Raw genomic sequence first — 17,256 nt, forward strand, 5'->3', positions numbered from 1 at the left:
AAGTAACAGGCAATCATATTTTTTAACTTCTGCTCATGGGTGAGAAAGGGAAGATCTTCAGGAGTGCTACCCATAGTGTAGCAGCACAAGGGATACAGCACACAGCTGAGGTCTGTAGCATCCTTGCACATGGCTTGGTAGGAACTGGGGCAGACTGCAGCCCTGTGCACAAGGGGTGATCAGCCAGCAGCCACATGCCATTTCCCAGCAGTTGAAGCCCAGCTCCTCTCAAGGCCCATGGCTCATGTTCTACTGCATTATCCATATTCCCAGAATGGGGACATATCAACAAGGCTGCCCAGATACCACACCTTGGTCTCTCTATTAGTAGGAACACTGGTTCTGAAGATCACTTTCAACATATAGAACCCCTTCAGATGCTTTTGCCCATGTTACAGGTGCTGCTTTTCTGCTTTTCTCTTGCCATTTCACTAACAGCCTTTTAAATAATCTTGAAATAACAATTTCTAGCCCCATTAGGGGAGTATGGAGAACAGGGTAGCACGACATCCCGTTACACCAACAGCCTCAACCTGGGAAAATTACACTGCAGTCCTTCATGAGGCTTCTGCCTGAAAAATGGCAGCCTGAATGCAACCATGGCTTGAAAGAATCCCTTCCAGCACCTTCTGTCCTGGTACATTGAGCCCAATGTGCTGACCACATGCATTTGCCATCTGGTGTCAGTGACTTCTGAGTACCCATTTGGAACATTCTGCAGGAAGGTACTTTGTACTGTTACAATCCTTTGTAAACATGCTGTCAAATGCTTTCATGGCCCTTATTTATTTAGTGGAGACTGCAGTAATGGGCATTAAATTTAGCTTTATATTTTTATGTTGAAAGACGTTGTGTAGAAATGCAAAATTAATGCATTAAAATTAAAAAAGGACAAGATCTGAAATATTGGATTTACCTCACTTTATTACTTCAAGCATTTCTTTATTCAGTGCATTTTTGCCTGCTGTGAATTGATTTAAATAGAGAAACCTTGGTTTCATTATTTCAAAAGAGAGAACTCAGGGTTTTTTCAGGTGGTAGCTGATGGCCCAATCTCACCTGGAAGGAGAATCACATCCTGGTGTTAGCTATAAGGTCAAAATTGGGAAGCTTCAGAAGCTTTCAAGTCACCTTATTCAGCAAGTTCCTGCTCATAAACAAGATATACAACATGAATAGCTGGTGAGTAGAAAGTAGATGGTGAATATTTGGAGGGCTTGTACATGGTTAAGTATTTTATAAAAGTTAGTAGCTCGGTGTATTTGTTTTTAAGTACAGTTTTAGTTAGCAAAATGACTTTCCCTGGCATGTTCATATCCATATAATTCATGTATTTCCCTGGCCTATCGATATCAAAATAAATCATGTCCATCTGCAAGCTAGTAATAAATCAATGCTCTTTTATAAAACATCCCAAAATGGAAAATTAATATCAAGTGTGGCCATTCTTCTCAAACAAGAGCTTTTTCAGAAACAAGTTACTGCTGTGTCTATGCATTCAAAGCTTACACTTTGCTGTATTATTAATTTATACGAACTGCAGGCTTTGATGTTTCTGGAATTCAACATAGGACTTTTGCTACAACTGTTTTCTTTAATGTAAAATGTCTGTGGCATAATTCTCATTGCTAATTGCAACCTTATGATGGTACTCTGTAAAGCACTGCTAACCTCATTCACAATAGCACAAGAAGCCTGCCACTGCTGCTAATGTATGCTAAGCCTTTTCAGTCTTGTTTTCTTTTCTTTTCTTTCTTTTAACCATAAATAGAGATTATCACAACCTTAAGTACTCGGGCATTTGGGGAGTTTGAACCTAGATCCAGACTTCAAGTCCCAGGCCAGACCCAGCTGTGGCAGCAGAGGTTCTCTAATTTTCTGGCTGAATTGTTTAGCTCTCAGAATTGAGCCCTCAGCAGTGCAGCAAATAAACCATTAAAAAAAAAACTTGTGCTGCCCTCTTGCAGCTTTGGCTGTGATAGCATTGGTAGCACAAGAGCAAGACTCCTATACCTGATGGTTCACCTGAAGCTCGCTTGGGGAATATAGAGCCAAGGTCCTTGTAATCTCTTGCATCTTCTTCAGAGATGCTAATAATAGAATTCAGTATTCTTTCAAATGTTACTTGCATTAAGCATTCAAGTTTTTTTAAACTGTTTTTGTGCTAATGGTATGTTTGATTTTGGTTTTTTTTCCTAGAGGTTTGTTAATGCTGAAGCACAGCACTGCTAATTGAGTACCTGACCTTTCAGCATCTTCACTGAACAGCACTAATGAAATTTCCTGGCAAGCTAATTAATACAGGGTAAGGCACAAGTCAGGTGTACCTTTAGCAGCTTAACTCTTAGCCAAGAGGATGAAGTCCTCCTGCCTGCCCTGCTCTGACATCTCACTAACAATAATGGATTTGGGACCTAATCAGGCATTAAAACAGAGGATTAGTGAGCTGCAAACTGCAGGGATCACAACTCAATTTACAGTGCATGCAGGGCACTGGTAGAAGTTACAAGGCATGCTTTCAATAAATGAGTATCTAGATATCCAACAAAATCATGTGGGCAGCAAAGCCTGTTGGATTTATGGAGCTGCTCAATGATGACTTCAGATCATCAGCAGGAAAAAGACACAGAACAGTAGCTTAATATGAAATTATAATAGAGCAAGGAGCAGTGAATGTTAAGCATGGGTACTACGACTGCCTGAAAGAAGGTTGCAGTGTTCTGTTTTCTCAGATCACAGGTGATAAGATGTGAGAAAATGGCCTCAAGTTGCTCTAGGGAAGGTTTAGAATTGATAGCAGGAAGAATTCCTTCACGGGAAGAGTGGTGGAAAAAGCTATCCAGGGAAGTGAAGGATTTGCCATCCCTGGAGGTGTATAAGAGATGTGTGGATGTGACACTTGTGAACATGGTTTAGTGATGGATTTGTGTTAAGTGGTGGTTGAACTTGATGATCTTAAGGGTCTTTTCTGACCTAAACAATCCTGTGAAGACAGTGGTAGTTGTGTGGTTGTGAGGCAAAGCCATCCATAGTGGGGGGGGCATTCATAGCAGTTTATGATGGTTGTTGTGCAATGGGACTTCAAGAAGGTTACTTTTATTCTCCTGAAGTCTATGGACTATTGCTTGCCAGTGGTCTCATAACAGCAACTGCCACGAGGTTGCCATTATACAGCAGTCTCCTGTTTCTGCCATTAGATTTCTGCTACACAAGAGCCTGGCATGCAGATTAACAAGCACTACCACTTCCTTAGTGCCCCAAGATGCAACTCTCTAAGGAAGCTAAAGGAAGATTGTAGATGGATAGTGGAAAAAATGAGATCTGATAAAAGAAATGAGGGATTCAGCAGGTGGGATTGACAACAGAAGGGAAAGCAGCTTAAGACAGGAAAGGATTTCCATCTAGAAGTGTCAGAAAGTGATGGAGTGATAGCAAAGAGTTGAAGGCTTTATGTATGGCACAATAACCACCCCAGGATGTTGCAGGAACTCTGAATGGTTTGAGTCTTATTTTTACACATGTTAGGTCTAGTATTAAATGTGGAGGTTGGTGGCCCTGCATGTGGCAGGGCGGTTGGAGATTCATGATCTTTGAGGTCCCTTCCAACCTTGGCCATTCTGTGATTCTGTGATTCTGTAGGTAGGTAACATCCTGGAGGTTCATAAAGTAATGCAGCCCACATCTAGGTTTGGAAGGTAGTGTATCCGTGAGCTTCCAGAGTGTAATTGCATTTTACTGCCTCTCCCCAGAAGACGTTTAATTTGAGCTCTTCAAAATCACTCTGAAAAGCCACAGAAGCATCTGCAAGGTTTGATTCAAAATGACACTGCTAAGCTGGACAAAATTGCTAAACAGAGCCATTAAAGCCAGGGCACATACATCACTTGCATGTCTAGTGTCTTTGGGAGGTGCATTATTGTTCGTCTTCCACTCCCAAAGTACCTTTCTACACTGGCAGCCCACCAGTGAAATGGCCTTTCTGCTGTCAGCACATAAAGCAGGTGGTCCAATACCTCTTTAACACAGTGTGTAGAGGTGATGAATTACTTCCCTTACTCAGAAGGAGTATCAGTATATTGCTACATGCATACAAGAGATAATAAGGGAGAGCTGCCACCTGCTGTTGAAAACGTTCTGGCTGGTCTTTTAGCCCAGACACTCTAACTGCTGTAGGTGCCTCATTAATGCCAGCTGCTTCCATCCCACAAAGCATTATTTTGCAGGGGTTGCAGGAAACCCAGGCCCATCTAGCATTGGGGAGAAGCAAAATTTGCCCTGAAGTGTTGCTATTCTTGTTACTCAGTCAGGAAAAAGCCAAAGCATTTTACTTATGTTTTGAAATGATGCAAAGCTGGAAGGTATGGCAACGTCGCTGTTTCTCCAGGAGGGAGTTCAGTGGGGTTATGAACTGTACCTCCAAATGAAGCCACAGCTGATCGATTAAACCAGTGCTTAGAACTCATCTCTGTGAAAGTAAATGTTTTTCAGCTATTCTATCGAGGTTCTTTATTGCAATTTTTTTTTTTTTTTTTTTTTTTTTTTTTTTTCCCCCCTCAGGGCAAAATGAGGAAAAAGTACATATACTGCAGAGTTATTCTAAACTCAAATTTCCAGTAGGAATTGTGGTAGCAGAAGCTGCAGGTGAGTGTTCAGTTAATTCAGCCATTTGTAGTGGTGTTTGAATACTGAGGTTCTGATTTACTTGCTGTATACATTGAAGTGTCTAAATATAAGCTTACAGTCCATGTTTGAAGCATTTAAGCATACTGGCAGTTTATATAAAGACTGTTGTTTTGTTTGATTTTTGAAGGAGTTATGGGGTAAATCCCAAGGACTGTTGTATGTCAGACAAAATCACGAGCCTTATCCGCTGAACTCATTACATGAATTTTAACAACAGTTCAGCTCAGTTGGGCTGAGTCAAGGGATACAAATTCAGACAGATCGAACAGAATCGACTTTGTTGGCAGCCATGCTTCAGATTTTAAAACAAAACACACCTGAGCAGTTTTTTTGGGGGGGTGATTTCACATGTTTTTGGCTGCCTTTGCTGGTAAGCAGAGGCTGGGGTAGGTATGTCCAGCAGATGGTGCAGCCGGCTGTATCCCAAAGCACTGCAGGTTTCTGGGACTTGGGGCAGCCTCTGATGCTCAGCTGCTCTTCCACTGTGCTGCTCACATAACTAAAGGCAGCTTGAGCTTGGCAAGGCAGAGGCAGGTTTGCAAAACCCGTGAGTCCGTTCCTCTCCAGGTGCAAAGTGTGGTACAAAAAAGGGAGCATCATTGTCTTCACACAGTCTGCCTGCTGCCTTTTGCTGTGAGAAGACAAAGGTGGATATACAAAGCTGTGCTAAACAATCTCAGCAGCTGGGAAAAAAAAAAAAAAAAGCTGAGCTCCCCTAAAAACCACTGAGGCCTGTAAAGCACAAACTTACTGCAGTGTAGGATAATGATGCTGTCCTAACAAGTGTCAGATGCTTTGAGTCTGAATCATAGTCTCACTGAGCCAGTCGGATTTCCTCAGGCTGCCACGGGATGGCCACGGAGGGTAAGAAATGGTTCCAAAGCAGAAAGAAAATAAAGGAAAAAAAAAAAAAAAAGCCTTTCAGAGACCTGCCAGTAAAGTTCTTCTGGCTTTGAGTCTGGGCATCGCTCCCAAATTCAGCCTCTCACTCTCAGATAAAGCGCTACAGCCTGAAATGAGAGTCAGATGTGTGGGAGGGGAGCGCACATATCTGTGCCTGGGCTGAAAAACACGCACTGTAATGCCTAGAAAATGCTTTTTATTTTGGGCCTCGCTCCAGAAAACCTTTTTCCCTGCCTTTACAACCATCCTCTGTTGCTTGGGACTGCCCAGATTTTAAACCCAGGACAGGGAGTGCCAACACCCTGAGGGGTTTTCTCTGTGTTTTCCCCCTGGAGAAACCGCCATCCCCTGCCAATGCTCGTCAAGATATGGGCAAGAAGGGATGATCCCCTCAGGCTGTGGGGTGGGATGGCCACAGCCACTTGACCCACAGCTTCCAGCTTTATCTGACACAATGGGCAGGTGGAGTCCCATCTATACAAGTGCCTGACAGGGCAAAATGGGGAGGGAGGTGGGGGAAGGAAAGATCCTGACAGTCTGCAGTTGGCTTATTGCTATCATTTTATCACAGGTTTATGTTCCTGTGTGAGGGTGGAGTTTTGTTTTTTATTTGTTTGTGTTTCTCCCTAAGTCAGAATCTTGGAATTTTGTGATTATGTGGGCGTTTTAGCTTGAAAACAAACACAAATCGCCATCATCAACCTGTATGTTCTTAGCCTGACAGCTTGGAGCAAGAAACTAGAAACATGAACTTTTCTTCTTTGTGCCTTGACTTTAAAATCTACCTCGTGGTCCTTTCTAGGAGGTGGGAGCTGACTCCTGCCTGCAGGAAGGCCAGTAGTCCCAACTCAGTGTGCTGAAGGGGGAGGCAATGGGGAGTGGTAGAGGACCAGGAACACTGAGTGAGGAATTTGTTAACCCAGAGAAATGGAAGGGAACCATGTTGGGCTGGATGGGACCTTAGAGATCACCCAGTTCCAAGCCCTGCCATGCTCAAGCTGTCCATGGCCCCGTCCAACCCAGCCCTGGGCACCTCTAGGGCACCTGCAGCTCTCTGGGCAGCCTGTGCCAGGGCCTCAGAGCCCTCTGGGTGAAACATTTCTACCTTATATTATAATAAGGAGGAATGGGGATTTCTCAGGGCAAGTGTGCTTGGGATGGCTGCAGAGAGCTGAGGAAGGAGGAGAGCTTAGAGAGAACATGGATGATAGGTTGGATGGGAACGAGGAGGTCAGGCAGGTCCCTGCCAACCAGCTCAGCCCCTCACGTAACCCTGGATCTCCAGTGTTATGTTGCCCCATAGCCTGGTCCCCATTTGCATCTGGGCTGCCTGTGCCCGTGGCCATTTGTGCCTTGTGTTGGGGTAAACTTGGGAAAAACCTCTGTTATTTTTCCATCTGAGGACTATCTAACATCTAATAGTGACTGCATCTCTTCACTGCAGCTTAGCAGTGGGAAGGGTGCTGGAGGAGACGCGATCTACCCAAAGCAATAAATGCGGCATTGTGTGTGTAACTCACAGATGTTAAATCAATCTTCTTAAATCAGCCTTAATTGCTTAAATAGTTGGAGTGCTGTTGCTTTTCACAGAACTGAGCTCCGGGTGCCTGCGGTGCCGCAGGTCACATTCGCCTCTTGGGTAATCTTTGGGACCTGGAAAGCCCAGGCAGACAAAAAGAGCTCTGTTTGCAGCCAGCACCAGCTGGGTGGCAGAACTACGGGGCTGGGTAGTGCCTAGGAGGTGTTCTTTGTGACTCCTGCACCCGCTCCAGCACTCCCTGAATATCCAACAACTTCTGTTAAACGTTTCCTGAAATATTGCTACTACCATCATGCTTTTCTTGTGCTATCAGAAATTTACTCCAAACTGCTGTGATTTTTTGGTTGTGCAGTGCTGGAATGTGCTTGTTTTAACCTGAGCATTCTTTCTGCTGCCTTATCGGCTCGCGGTGGTCATTCCTACGCAGCCCTAATCACAGAAGTATTTATTTGCTATTCTTTCCTTGCGGGCCAACAGCTTACACAGGAGTGAGACCGAACAACACGCACATGCCAATGCTGCAGGAGAGGCTGAAGGACGTCTTGCTGTGACTTAGGGGATATTTAAGGGGTAACACGAAGAACTTGGTCATGTTTTAGAAACATTCAGAGTTCTAATGCAATCGAGCTTAACTGCTGGTTTGGTTTTGTTTTGTTTCTCAGCACAGATTTCACCAAACGATGCCTGAGTGGGGGTGGTTTTCCAAGCACGATGCAGAACCTGTTGCAGTCGGGAAGTCGCAGTAGCACAGACGCATCGCGCCAGGTGTGTGTGACAGAGCTGCAGGTGGGCGGTATGTCTGGCGGTGAGAATGGCTGGAACTCAAACGCAGGGACAAATAATGAAGGAATTACTCACCTCGAGGTAACGCAGCAGAGCCTCCCAGTGCTGAACGGCGACAGGCGGAGCTGTGAGGGGTCTGGTGAGAGCTGCTGTACCTCAGCGCCCAGTGGTTCCTGGGGGGAGTTTGAGGGCTTCGAGGAATCCTTGGGCAAATGGCAGAGGTTCCATCCCAGTCCTGACGTTTTGCTGAAGTCAAAAAACACTTCTGATGGTGGTACAGGCGTGAGCAGAGGATGTTGCAGTGCTGCTGCTGGTCACTTCTGTTCTGAGCCATCTCTACACAGTGAGGCTTCCAGCTCTCTGGATGAGGTAAGTGTTCACAGTAAACCAGAGACCAGAAGAGTTTTGTTACTGCTGCTTGCATCTTAAGATTTGTATCTGAATGTCTTCTCTATAGAGAATAACTCTGTCCAAGGAGAGAATCTGTCAGGCTGCTTTTTTAGTTAACTCGAGTGGAACAAAATGCAACTCTTTTCCAGTGTTTGACAAAGACTTCAGTTGTCCTGCTGGAGAGCTTTGAAGAATGTAACACACTGCTTTTCTTCTGGGCACCAGGAATGGGTTATAGCCCTTCAGAAACAATGGGCCCTAAAGCATGTGAGAGTTCAAAGCCAGGCAAAATGAGCATAGGAAGCAAAGAGCTGGGAAGGCAGGTAACAAAAATAGAGTGGGCATGTTGCCTGCAAGCTTCTTGAAATAAACCAACATAAAATTGAGTTAGAAACTGACATAAACATTAGCTTCTGTTGTGTAGTACGCTGCCTGAATAACCCAGCAGTCTTTCTGGCATTTTGGACTGATCGTGGGTAGAAGTTAATATGATACAAGAAAATGAATAGCAAGTAATTTAATACCATTCCTCTCCTATCATGGGATACATTCTCTTGTACAATGTTGGAACTAAAATCTGAATGCTTACTAAGTTGTTTGTTCAGCATAAGGGTTCTACCTTGTTGAGACTGATGCGTTTTAATGTTTACCAGGCACAGGTAAGCACACTAACAAAAGAAAAATGAAATGAAATGAAATACTAACAAAATGGCAAGACTTCATTATTACTACTTTTATGAATTAAAATGTGAGGAAAAAAGAGAGCAGTCAACTCAGGCTTTCATGGAGCTAATAGTACTTCACAGCTCACAGCTTATAGTTGTAAGATCAGTTTAACATGGAGGGAACAGAGTTTTGTGGAGCCAGGCTTCCCTCTCCCTGTGGAGCTTTGCCTTTTGCAGAGGCTTTACTCAGGAAAGCTCAGTGCTGAGCATGGGGTGAGCTGTCTAGCATTGGTAGAACAGAGATCACAACATACCTGGTGATGAGTTGCTGGTATGCATAAATAGAAGTTAAATTCTAGGGTTGGAATTTCAAACATGCAGTCTTATGCTGAATAAGCAGAGTATGTGGCAACCAGGGCAGAAATATAACAGATTGTATGCTTTTGTTCTTAAAAGTTGTACATACTAATCTAATTGTAGCCTTTGCTTTAATTGTGTGTGTGTGTGTGTGTTTTTATTGAAGTCAGAAGGAAATATCCAACATGAGCTTCAGGCAGAGTTAACACACTTAAGGTATCTTTTTCTTAGGGTAGAGAAGCAGCTGCAGTGCTGCTGGAGATTTCTTTGGGAGTAGAACACACATGTAGTTTGTCACTCATTTCTGTGCTTTTTATATTGTTTGAGATCATAAACTCTTCGGGTTGGGGTGCAGTCCTTCTGTATGGTCAATAGAGGAAGGTTGGAAAGGATCTAAAGATCATCTGAGGTCAGAGGTCTGACCTCCAGTAGCTATTGCATCAGTTAATTAAATTATAACAGTCAGGAGCAGAGTCCCCTACTTAAAAATGAAAACAATCACCATTTCCTTGCAGTAGCAGGATACTTCGCCGACAGTCACAGAACCACCAAGGTTGGAAAAAACCTCCAAGATCATCCAGTCCAACCATCCACCTACCACCAATATTCCCCACTAAACCATGACCCTCACTACAGCATCTAAACGTTTCTTTAACACATCAAGGGTTGGCGACTCCGCCATCTCCCTGGGCAGCCCATTCAGTGCCTGGCCACTCTTTTAGAGAAGATGTATTTCCTAATGTCCAACCTGAATCTCCCCTGGTGCAACTTGAGGCCATTCCCTCTCTTCCTATTGCTAGTTACACGGGAGGAAAGACTGACCCACAGGACTTAAAGGATTTTTCTTGTGTTCTTTAAGTTCAAGCCATTGTAAGAGGAATGAGTGTACTTGGTTAAGCAAGTGCTCTGATAGAGCACTTATAGTATAGAGGATTTTTTTAAAAAGCAGATTTGAAATTTTTGCATCTGTATTTTTATCATCAGTACGAAGCTGCAAGTTAAATGGAAATCACCAGCGTTTTGTGTTAAAACACACACTGAAGTAGGCAGTAATAAAAACAAAATTAATACCAGAAAAGATCTTGTGGTTTTCCTGTAAACTGAGCTCTTCATCTGGCTTGATAAGCTGTACTCCAGTGGCTTGTGTGCATGCCTGTGCAACATCACAGGCTGCAGGAAGAAATGACAAACAAGGCAGATCTCTGCTTTCCTTTGTTAGTTCTTCTGCAAGTGTTCTGTCATGGAATTCTGCTTTTCAAATGCTTTTCTCCTCCATATAGTTTAAGTTCGCTAAAGCAATTTGCAAATCAGCTTAAAGTTTTGTGATATTTTGAGCGAGATTTGGAGGGTTTTATCCAGGAGTTTTTGAGTGTCTCTGCAGTCACCCATCAGGAAAGGCAGTTCAGTAAGAGCTGAATTTCAGGGACGGCAGTGTGGGCTACGCTGCACTTCTGGGAGCATGCTCAGAAGCACAGAACCCTCTGCCAGCTCTGCTGACTGTGCACGCCCTCAGTACTTCCACTATTCACTGCATTTGTCTGAGTTCAGTATAATGAAACTGGAAATATCTCAATTTATTTCAGTCATTCCAATAAAGCCAACCTGTCAAAGTATCCACAGTTTTGTTTTTCAGATCAGATTGTTGATTGCTAGGCAGGGAAAACAAGCTGGCTGGACTCTCTGCTCCTGGACTGCAGTCACGCTGCAGGGTGTTAAATGCAATTAAGTACTTTGATTTAGAAAACTTGAATATCTCCTTATTTGAAGGAATAAAGCTTCTGAATGAGGTGGCACAACAACATCCCTTTAGGATAGGATGTCAGTTATGCACGTTTTCCCTTGCTTGTGCGTTTACTGTTCCTTGGATAACCCTGTTACTTCCACTTGTCCTGTTTACATGAGGTTACATTACTCGTGGCCATGTCTGTCCTGCAAACCTCCTTATCACTGCTGGAAGAGGAATGAGTTTGTAAATCAGACCAAACTTCTTAATGTAAGCTGGAAAACATTTGATGCAAATGCATCCAGATACATGGCGACCTCAGCTTTTACTGTACAGCTTTTACAGGACTTGTACAGTGCAATTATTTATTAGTAACTATAATTTATGTTAGACTTGGTTGCATTAGATGTGGTAAAAATACTGTTAGTAAAACAAGCTTTGAGTTGATGTGTGAACATATGTTGGTTTTGGCCTGGACTGAATTGCTTAGACAGGAGTCTTGACTGCTAGTAGGCAAAGCAGTCCATAACGTAGCAGCTGTGACATTACAGAGGAAGGTTCATCAGAAACTCTTGGATTCTTGCTTTTCCTCCTCTAATCATAAGTAAATAATCAAAGCACTGAACTATGGGCTCAGTCCCCCTGTGTTATTAATATTAATACAGATTTTAAAAGCAGTTAATAATACAATCAGTGGAAACATCGTTCTGTTGCATGTTGTGGGGTTGCTAACATGGAATGAAACTCTTTTTTTCTAGGCAGACCTCTGCTATGAGGGTATATTTAAGTCAGGCTTTCCAGAAGTCCTTGTATTGCAGTCCAGCGAGAGCATAAGAAGCCTGGATCAAGTACTTGGTGTGAATAATGAAGATGTTGGGATTCCTGAACTTACAAATAATCAACTTTGGTAATGAGTTTACTGAGGAACTTTTTTTTTTCTGACTAATCAAACAATTATGTTGTTTATAATTTAAATATTTGTGGTACTGGCAGCAAACTTAAGAACCATTTTAATCACGGTGCTCCTTCAGTGTGTAGATCTTACCAATTATGTATTGTGCTGGTCAAGGAAATGGATTATGTTTCAGCCATGGGAAAGCAAGTTAGGGAATATATCAGAAGTACAAATTTCTGCTCAGAGTTTTTCCTGTTGTCGGTGCTCCTTCTTATGACTCAGCTTCTGGAATGCCAGAGCAGCCAGCAGGCAGCCTGTTCTTCCTGTTTGCTTGTCCTTTCTTTACAACACATCTGACTCAATTCTCCATCATCTGAAGTAGGAGCGTTGCTGCTCCTTCTGCTGACAACCCACGCCTTTTTTTTCCCTCCCCACTTCTCCCAGGTGGTGACCACTTTTCACATTAAAGTAGATTTTCTTCAGAAGCTGTGGTGCATCCGACTTCTTTCCTGGGGTTGTGGTAATGGCAGTTAGTATCGCTTAGCTTACTCTTAGGATGGCTGGAATGGTCTGTGTTTTGTAGTATGTATGTGTCCAGATCAGGTATCAGCAAGTTAAATAGTAGCAAGCTGCAGCAGTGAAGTATGACTGACATGGAGGAGAAAGGTCTGAGGGATGGATTATGCAAAGTAGAAAATTAATAGGGCTGAACTCTGTACCCACCTTACAGAAGCGATTGATTTGTATGAATTGTGGGTGTGTAACAAACTCGGACATATGCTTCTACTGCACTTCTTCTCTGAGAATATATGTTGGCTGTTTCCATTAATTATCATGGAAATTTATTAGTGTGTTGGGTTGATACTTAGAACGAATGTAGAAATAGCTTTAAGATAAAGGTAGGCTAGTACACAACTGCATGTACAGAAAGAATTACATGTCTGCTGGAAACTTTGCATGCCATCTAACCTCAACTTGTGTTTTCTTTCCTAGCATTGATTCTGGAAACATATGGAGAACTCTTAGAGACTTAGATAATACCTCCAGATTAAGACATCTCTGGAGTAAATCTCATTGCCAAGAAAATCTCCTGAATGTTCTTGGAATAGATGCAAATCAAACGGTAATTGAACAAAGGTCTGCCAGTATGCCAGTATAAACCTTTGGTTGCGGGTTGGATTTTATGTAAGCTATACATGCAGACACATGAGGAACAAGATCTGGATGAGTCGTAAGTTTCTTTAAAGAGAGGCTTTTCAAATGATGGTCTCACATTTTCTCATCATTGTGTGTCAGTAAGGATGAAATTGTGTAGGGATCAAATTTTGATCATCTTTACGCTGAGGTCTCAGTTCTGTGGCACCTGTTGCATTAGGTAGTATGTTCAGCTTCAGGTATGAATGTAGAAATAGCTTTCAGATGTGTGCGTACTGAATGGTCTTTTCTTCCTCGGAGCATGAAAAAGATGGTGGTCTCTAATATCTTTCTGTTAAGTGAAAATTGGATTTGAATCAGTGAGGCTGCTAAAGTAATCTCTGGGTGTTTTTATTGCATATGAACTGGAAGTGTGTTTTCACTTCCCTTTTCCTCAGAAGATTCCATCTGTTTTTGCAAGACTTGAGAGGAATATATTTTAAATTGAAACAAGAACAAACTATCAATATTGAAAATCTCAAATGTCTCTGTTTAATCTCTTGTTTTGGGAAGATAAAGGCATGGGGGATGGTTTAGTATTCAACCTGGTTATTTAGATGGCATGAATCAGTTGTTTGTGCTTCTCAGAGTAACTATTCCAGTTGATGATTTCATTGCCATGATGTGGTGCTTTGTGCAATTCTGAATTGCAGGAGTCATCTAGCAGGAGGAAATGGAAGACATTTCTCCAACACTCTAACTTCCCCTCCTGTCCTTTCCTTGCCCATCGACATGTTTGCATTGTGTTGCTTTTAACAATACTGATTTCTCAGATATTTTCTAGTTTAGGCTAGGGCTGATTTTATTCAGAAATACTTTAATTTTGAAATTACAATTTTTGAATTTTAAGTCATGATTTGGTTCGCATGTATGGGTCTCTTTTTTGCCAATGAATTCTTTCAGTGCCAGGGAAGGATGACAAATACAGCTTCAGAAAGTAGAATTTGGTGTTGTTATTTGAGAGGAAACTTCTCTTTAGATTAAGATCAGATAGTCATTAGTAAAGAAAATGTAAATTTGCTTTCTTAGGACTTTCCGGAGAGCCAGAATGACATTACTGAGGAATCAAATGCTAAAGATAATGAAGACTTCAGATTTGATGGGTTCTGTATTAATAACTGCAAAGCACTGATCCAGACCAAGGTAAGAACTGCTCTAAACATAAGTACCTGAGGGAAGCACGCAGCATATTTTACATGCTCATCTGTGCTGCAGTCAGCTGTTAGAGCATATGTGCTGGCTTAACAGCTCAGTCCTGATAGGACTGTATGTATGAACAGTTGTATTTCGCTCATCAAAACCCATTTGACTGCTTCAGAAAAGGTAAAACATAACATTCCAAATGCAAAACAATATAATATGGAGGATGCTGAAACGTGAGGTTATTTGCTAAGCAACCTGGTCTGCTGGTCAAACTATTTACTGGGTGGGAGGGGGCAACAATACCTAAGATACTGTCAGGGTGTATGTCAGAAAATGACAGAAGAAAATTAGTGTGTTAAAGGATCGACATGATGAACATTGAGGGAAGCTTGCGGCTTGCTTCTAAGATGCATTGCAAGGGAGACACAAGAAACAAAGTTCATTGTAAAGAAATTGCATTTGAGCTTACGTTTCACATATTCAGAAACATTCAGATTTGGTTTCTCTGCTGTAGGAGAAAACAGGAACTATCTAAAGAGGAAGGTAGAACTGATGTTAACAATTTCAGGGATATTTTTAAGTTTTGTTACAGAACATACAGAGAAACAAAAGTGGGAATTGTTTTCTGTGCATTTGCCTTCAATCAAGCAGGCATTTATAAGCTCAGTTTCCTTCATTCAGTGCAACCTGGAAGGACAAATCTGTCATTCTGCATTTCTTTAAAAAAAAAATTAAATTAATCAGTTGCATTCTGTTTTTACCAAAGTGTTTGGGATCAGCATTCTAACCTAAATTCCCATCTTCAACACAGAATTAACTTAAGCAATTGCTGTTGCACTTTGAGGCACATTTTCATTGCCACGTTTTATTTCATTTACTGTACTGGATGCTGTATGCTCTTCTGTACTTAGGAGATGTTAGGATGTAGGATTCAGAAAGGAAATCAGAAGAGACCTTTGAATGTGTTCCTTCCTAATTCAGTTCTGCAGGGACGCGTGCTTGGAACTTTGTTAAATACAGAGGGAGAGTTTATGAAAAGAAGTGGTTCAAGGTGAATTCAGGAATAGTAGAAGTAGAAAGATTCATGATACAACATTAAGGTAAATAGAGAAATTATTCTGAAGGGAAAGAACAAGCCTTGCTGCTTGGTGTCTCACTGAAGCTTATTAGAAAATGTAACTTGCTTGCCCTAATTTGGAAGCAAGTTAATTCATACAGTGAGATCTTTTCCATTTACTTTGCTAGCTGTGTCCTTTTTAAAAATGTGGTTTTTTTTTTTCCTTTATGCTGATTTTATGAAATCTGTCTTAAAATCAGATTGAAATATGCAACGTGATTAAGTTAATGTAGCATAGAAAACATTAACTTACTTTTAATTCTTCACTCAGCTTTCTGTATCGCCAGATTCCAGGCAGGATCAGCTTTTCACCTGTAACCTCTTTCTGAAAACCACATCATCAGATGGGAACATGCAATATATAACACTCCCAAGGAAGAAGCACATTTTCAGTACACCCAGCCTAAACATGAAATTTTTCAACAGCGATGTTTGTTGAACCAAATGGACTTTTTAATTGTTTTCCTTCTTTTTGAACTGAATGCATTTTCTTACTGGCTTTGTACTGGTGGCTGCAGATGTTCATTAGGAAATTAACTATTACTGTACAGGAGGTACCTAAAGCCACAGTATTAGAAGGAATTTATCCCATCTACTTATGAAGTCAAAGGGTGGAATTTTGTCCTGAGAGGTTTTGCTGCTGATTCATCTTTCTTACAGTAAATCCAGCTGCAATCACACTTCAAAGATCCTCTGGACTGCTCTCTGGAATTACTGACCTTTAAGGCCTTAAAGCCTCTGATGAAAAACCTGGTTTCCCTGCCAAAACCTGAGCATACCTCAAGTGTGTTGTGAAGTGACACCATCTCTTCTGTTTGGTCCAATCTGAATCGGCTGAGATCTGCTATTTTGCCACTGCTTAGCACAATGAAATGAGCCTTCTGCAACCTGTGGCTTTCATTGGGGTTGAGGAAGGTAGAGCTTGTGTGTGTTGTGAGAGCCTGCTGTGGTAATACAGGTAGTCAATGGCACGATCGGATTCAAAATGTTTTGTCCTGGCATTGGTTGCTAACTGAAATAAATTGCATCTCTGAAGCTGATTGTGTCAGGGCCTCTTGGATTCGTTCAGCACACATACCACGTATAATCCTGCTTGCCACAGCTTAACAGCAGGACTTGTACTGCAGTGCTGTAAACCATGTCCCTAAACCTGTTGAAGTTTACTGTTCTAGCCCCTCTCAGTATGGGAGAACTTTGTCCAACTTTTTTTTAAATTAGTTGTTAACTCATTCAAGCTCATCCTAAGAATGCAACACGGAGCAAACTCTGATATTCCTGAGCTAAGTTGGTTCATTAATGATGTGTCTTCTCTACTCTTGGAATTAAGAATACCACACAGTACCAGCAGACTCCAATTCTTCATCCAGCAAACTGTTCAGCAGGGCAATTACAGTTGCTCTAACTTAGTAAAGCATATGATACCTCAATGCTATTAGCATGAAACAAACTGTACAGTGGTCCTCTGTAAACAGTAACAGAGCCTTTGGAAAAGTGCTGTTTGAAAGCAGGCAGCTCAGCAGTTTCCTATCCTCTCAAAAGAAGTTCTGCAGGGCTGGGCTGAAGGCTCCAACTGCATTCAGCAGCAGGGTGAGCTTTAGCACCTAACCCTGATTTGAAATCAGTCTGAATTTCCCCTGTAAGTCTTTCAGAGAGCATAAAGGTGTATTCAGTGGTTTGTAGTAATAAACTCAGTAAATAATAGCAAATTGCCAATAAGTTGAGAATGTAAATCTGAGGTTGGTATTGAAAACAATTATGAGAATAAAATCTCATTATTTCAGAGAAGCAGGGCCCTGAAGAGGGTCCTTGAGAGGGCATTTTTTAGTTTGTTACTGTTATCTTTTTGCAGGCTTTGCTTTCACT

At 41.9% G+C, this 17,256-nt stretch overlaps 1 protein-coding gene across 10 annotated transcripts; it reads left to right on the forward strand.

The window, feature by feature from the left end:
* The first annotated feature begins 1,061 nt into the window (after window positions 1-1,061).
* Window positions 1,062-17,256, forward strand: CLBA1 (clathrin binding box of aftiphilin containing 1). Of its 10 annotated transcripts, XM_090141751.1 has the most exons (8): window positions 1,073-1,182; window positions 2,200-2,305; window positions 4,558-4,641; window positions 7,794-8,278; window positions 11,803-11,951; window positions 12,933-13,062; window positions 14,163-14,276; window positions 15,665-17,247. In XM_090141751.1, exons 4-8 carry the CDS (start codon window positions 7,838-7,840, stop codon window positions 15,830-15,832), a joined length of 1,002 nt encoding a protein of 333 aa, XP_089997877.1. In that variant the 5' UTR covers window positions 1,073-1,182; window positions 2,200-2,305; window positions 4,558-4,641; window positions 7,794-7,837; the 3' UTR covers window positions 15,833-17,247. The 10 variants fall into 10 exon arrangements, with proteins under 10 accessions (XP_089997883.1, XP_089997880.1, XP_089997882.1 ...); XM_090141754.1 differs by lacking the exons at window positions 2,200-2,305; window positions 4,558-4,641 and having other exon boundaries at window positions 1,066-1,182; window positions 7,789-7,912; window positions 8,000-8,278; window positions 15,665-17,252; XM_090141756.1 differs by lacking the exons at window positions 2,200-2,305; window positions 4,558-4,641 and having other exon boundaries at window positions 1,066-1,182; window positions 7,789-7,891; window positions 8,000-8,278; window positions 15,665-17,252.

Source organism: Phasianus colchicus, chromosome 5, assembly GCF_987193195.1.
Source record: "Phasianus colchicus chromosome 5, bPhaCol1.hap1.1, whole genome shotgun sequence".
NCBI classification, from domain to species: Eukaryota; Metazoa; Chordata; class Aves; order Galliformes; family Phasianidae; genus Phasianus; species Phasianus colchicus.

Coding starts and splice junctions, on each gene's coding strand:
- CLBA1 (XM_090141747.1), top strand. Junction 11,952..12,932: donor CTTACAAATAATCAACTTTG/GTAATGAGTTTA, acceptor TTTCTTTCCTAG/CATTGATTCTGGAAACATAT. Junction 14,277..15,664: donor AAGCACTGATCCAGACCAAG/GTAAGAACTGCT, acceptor TTCTTCACTCAG/CTTTCTGTATCGCCAGATTC.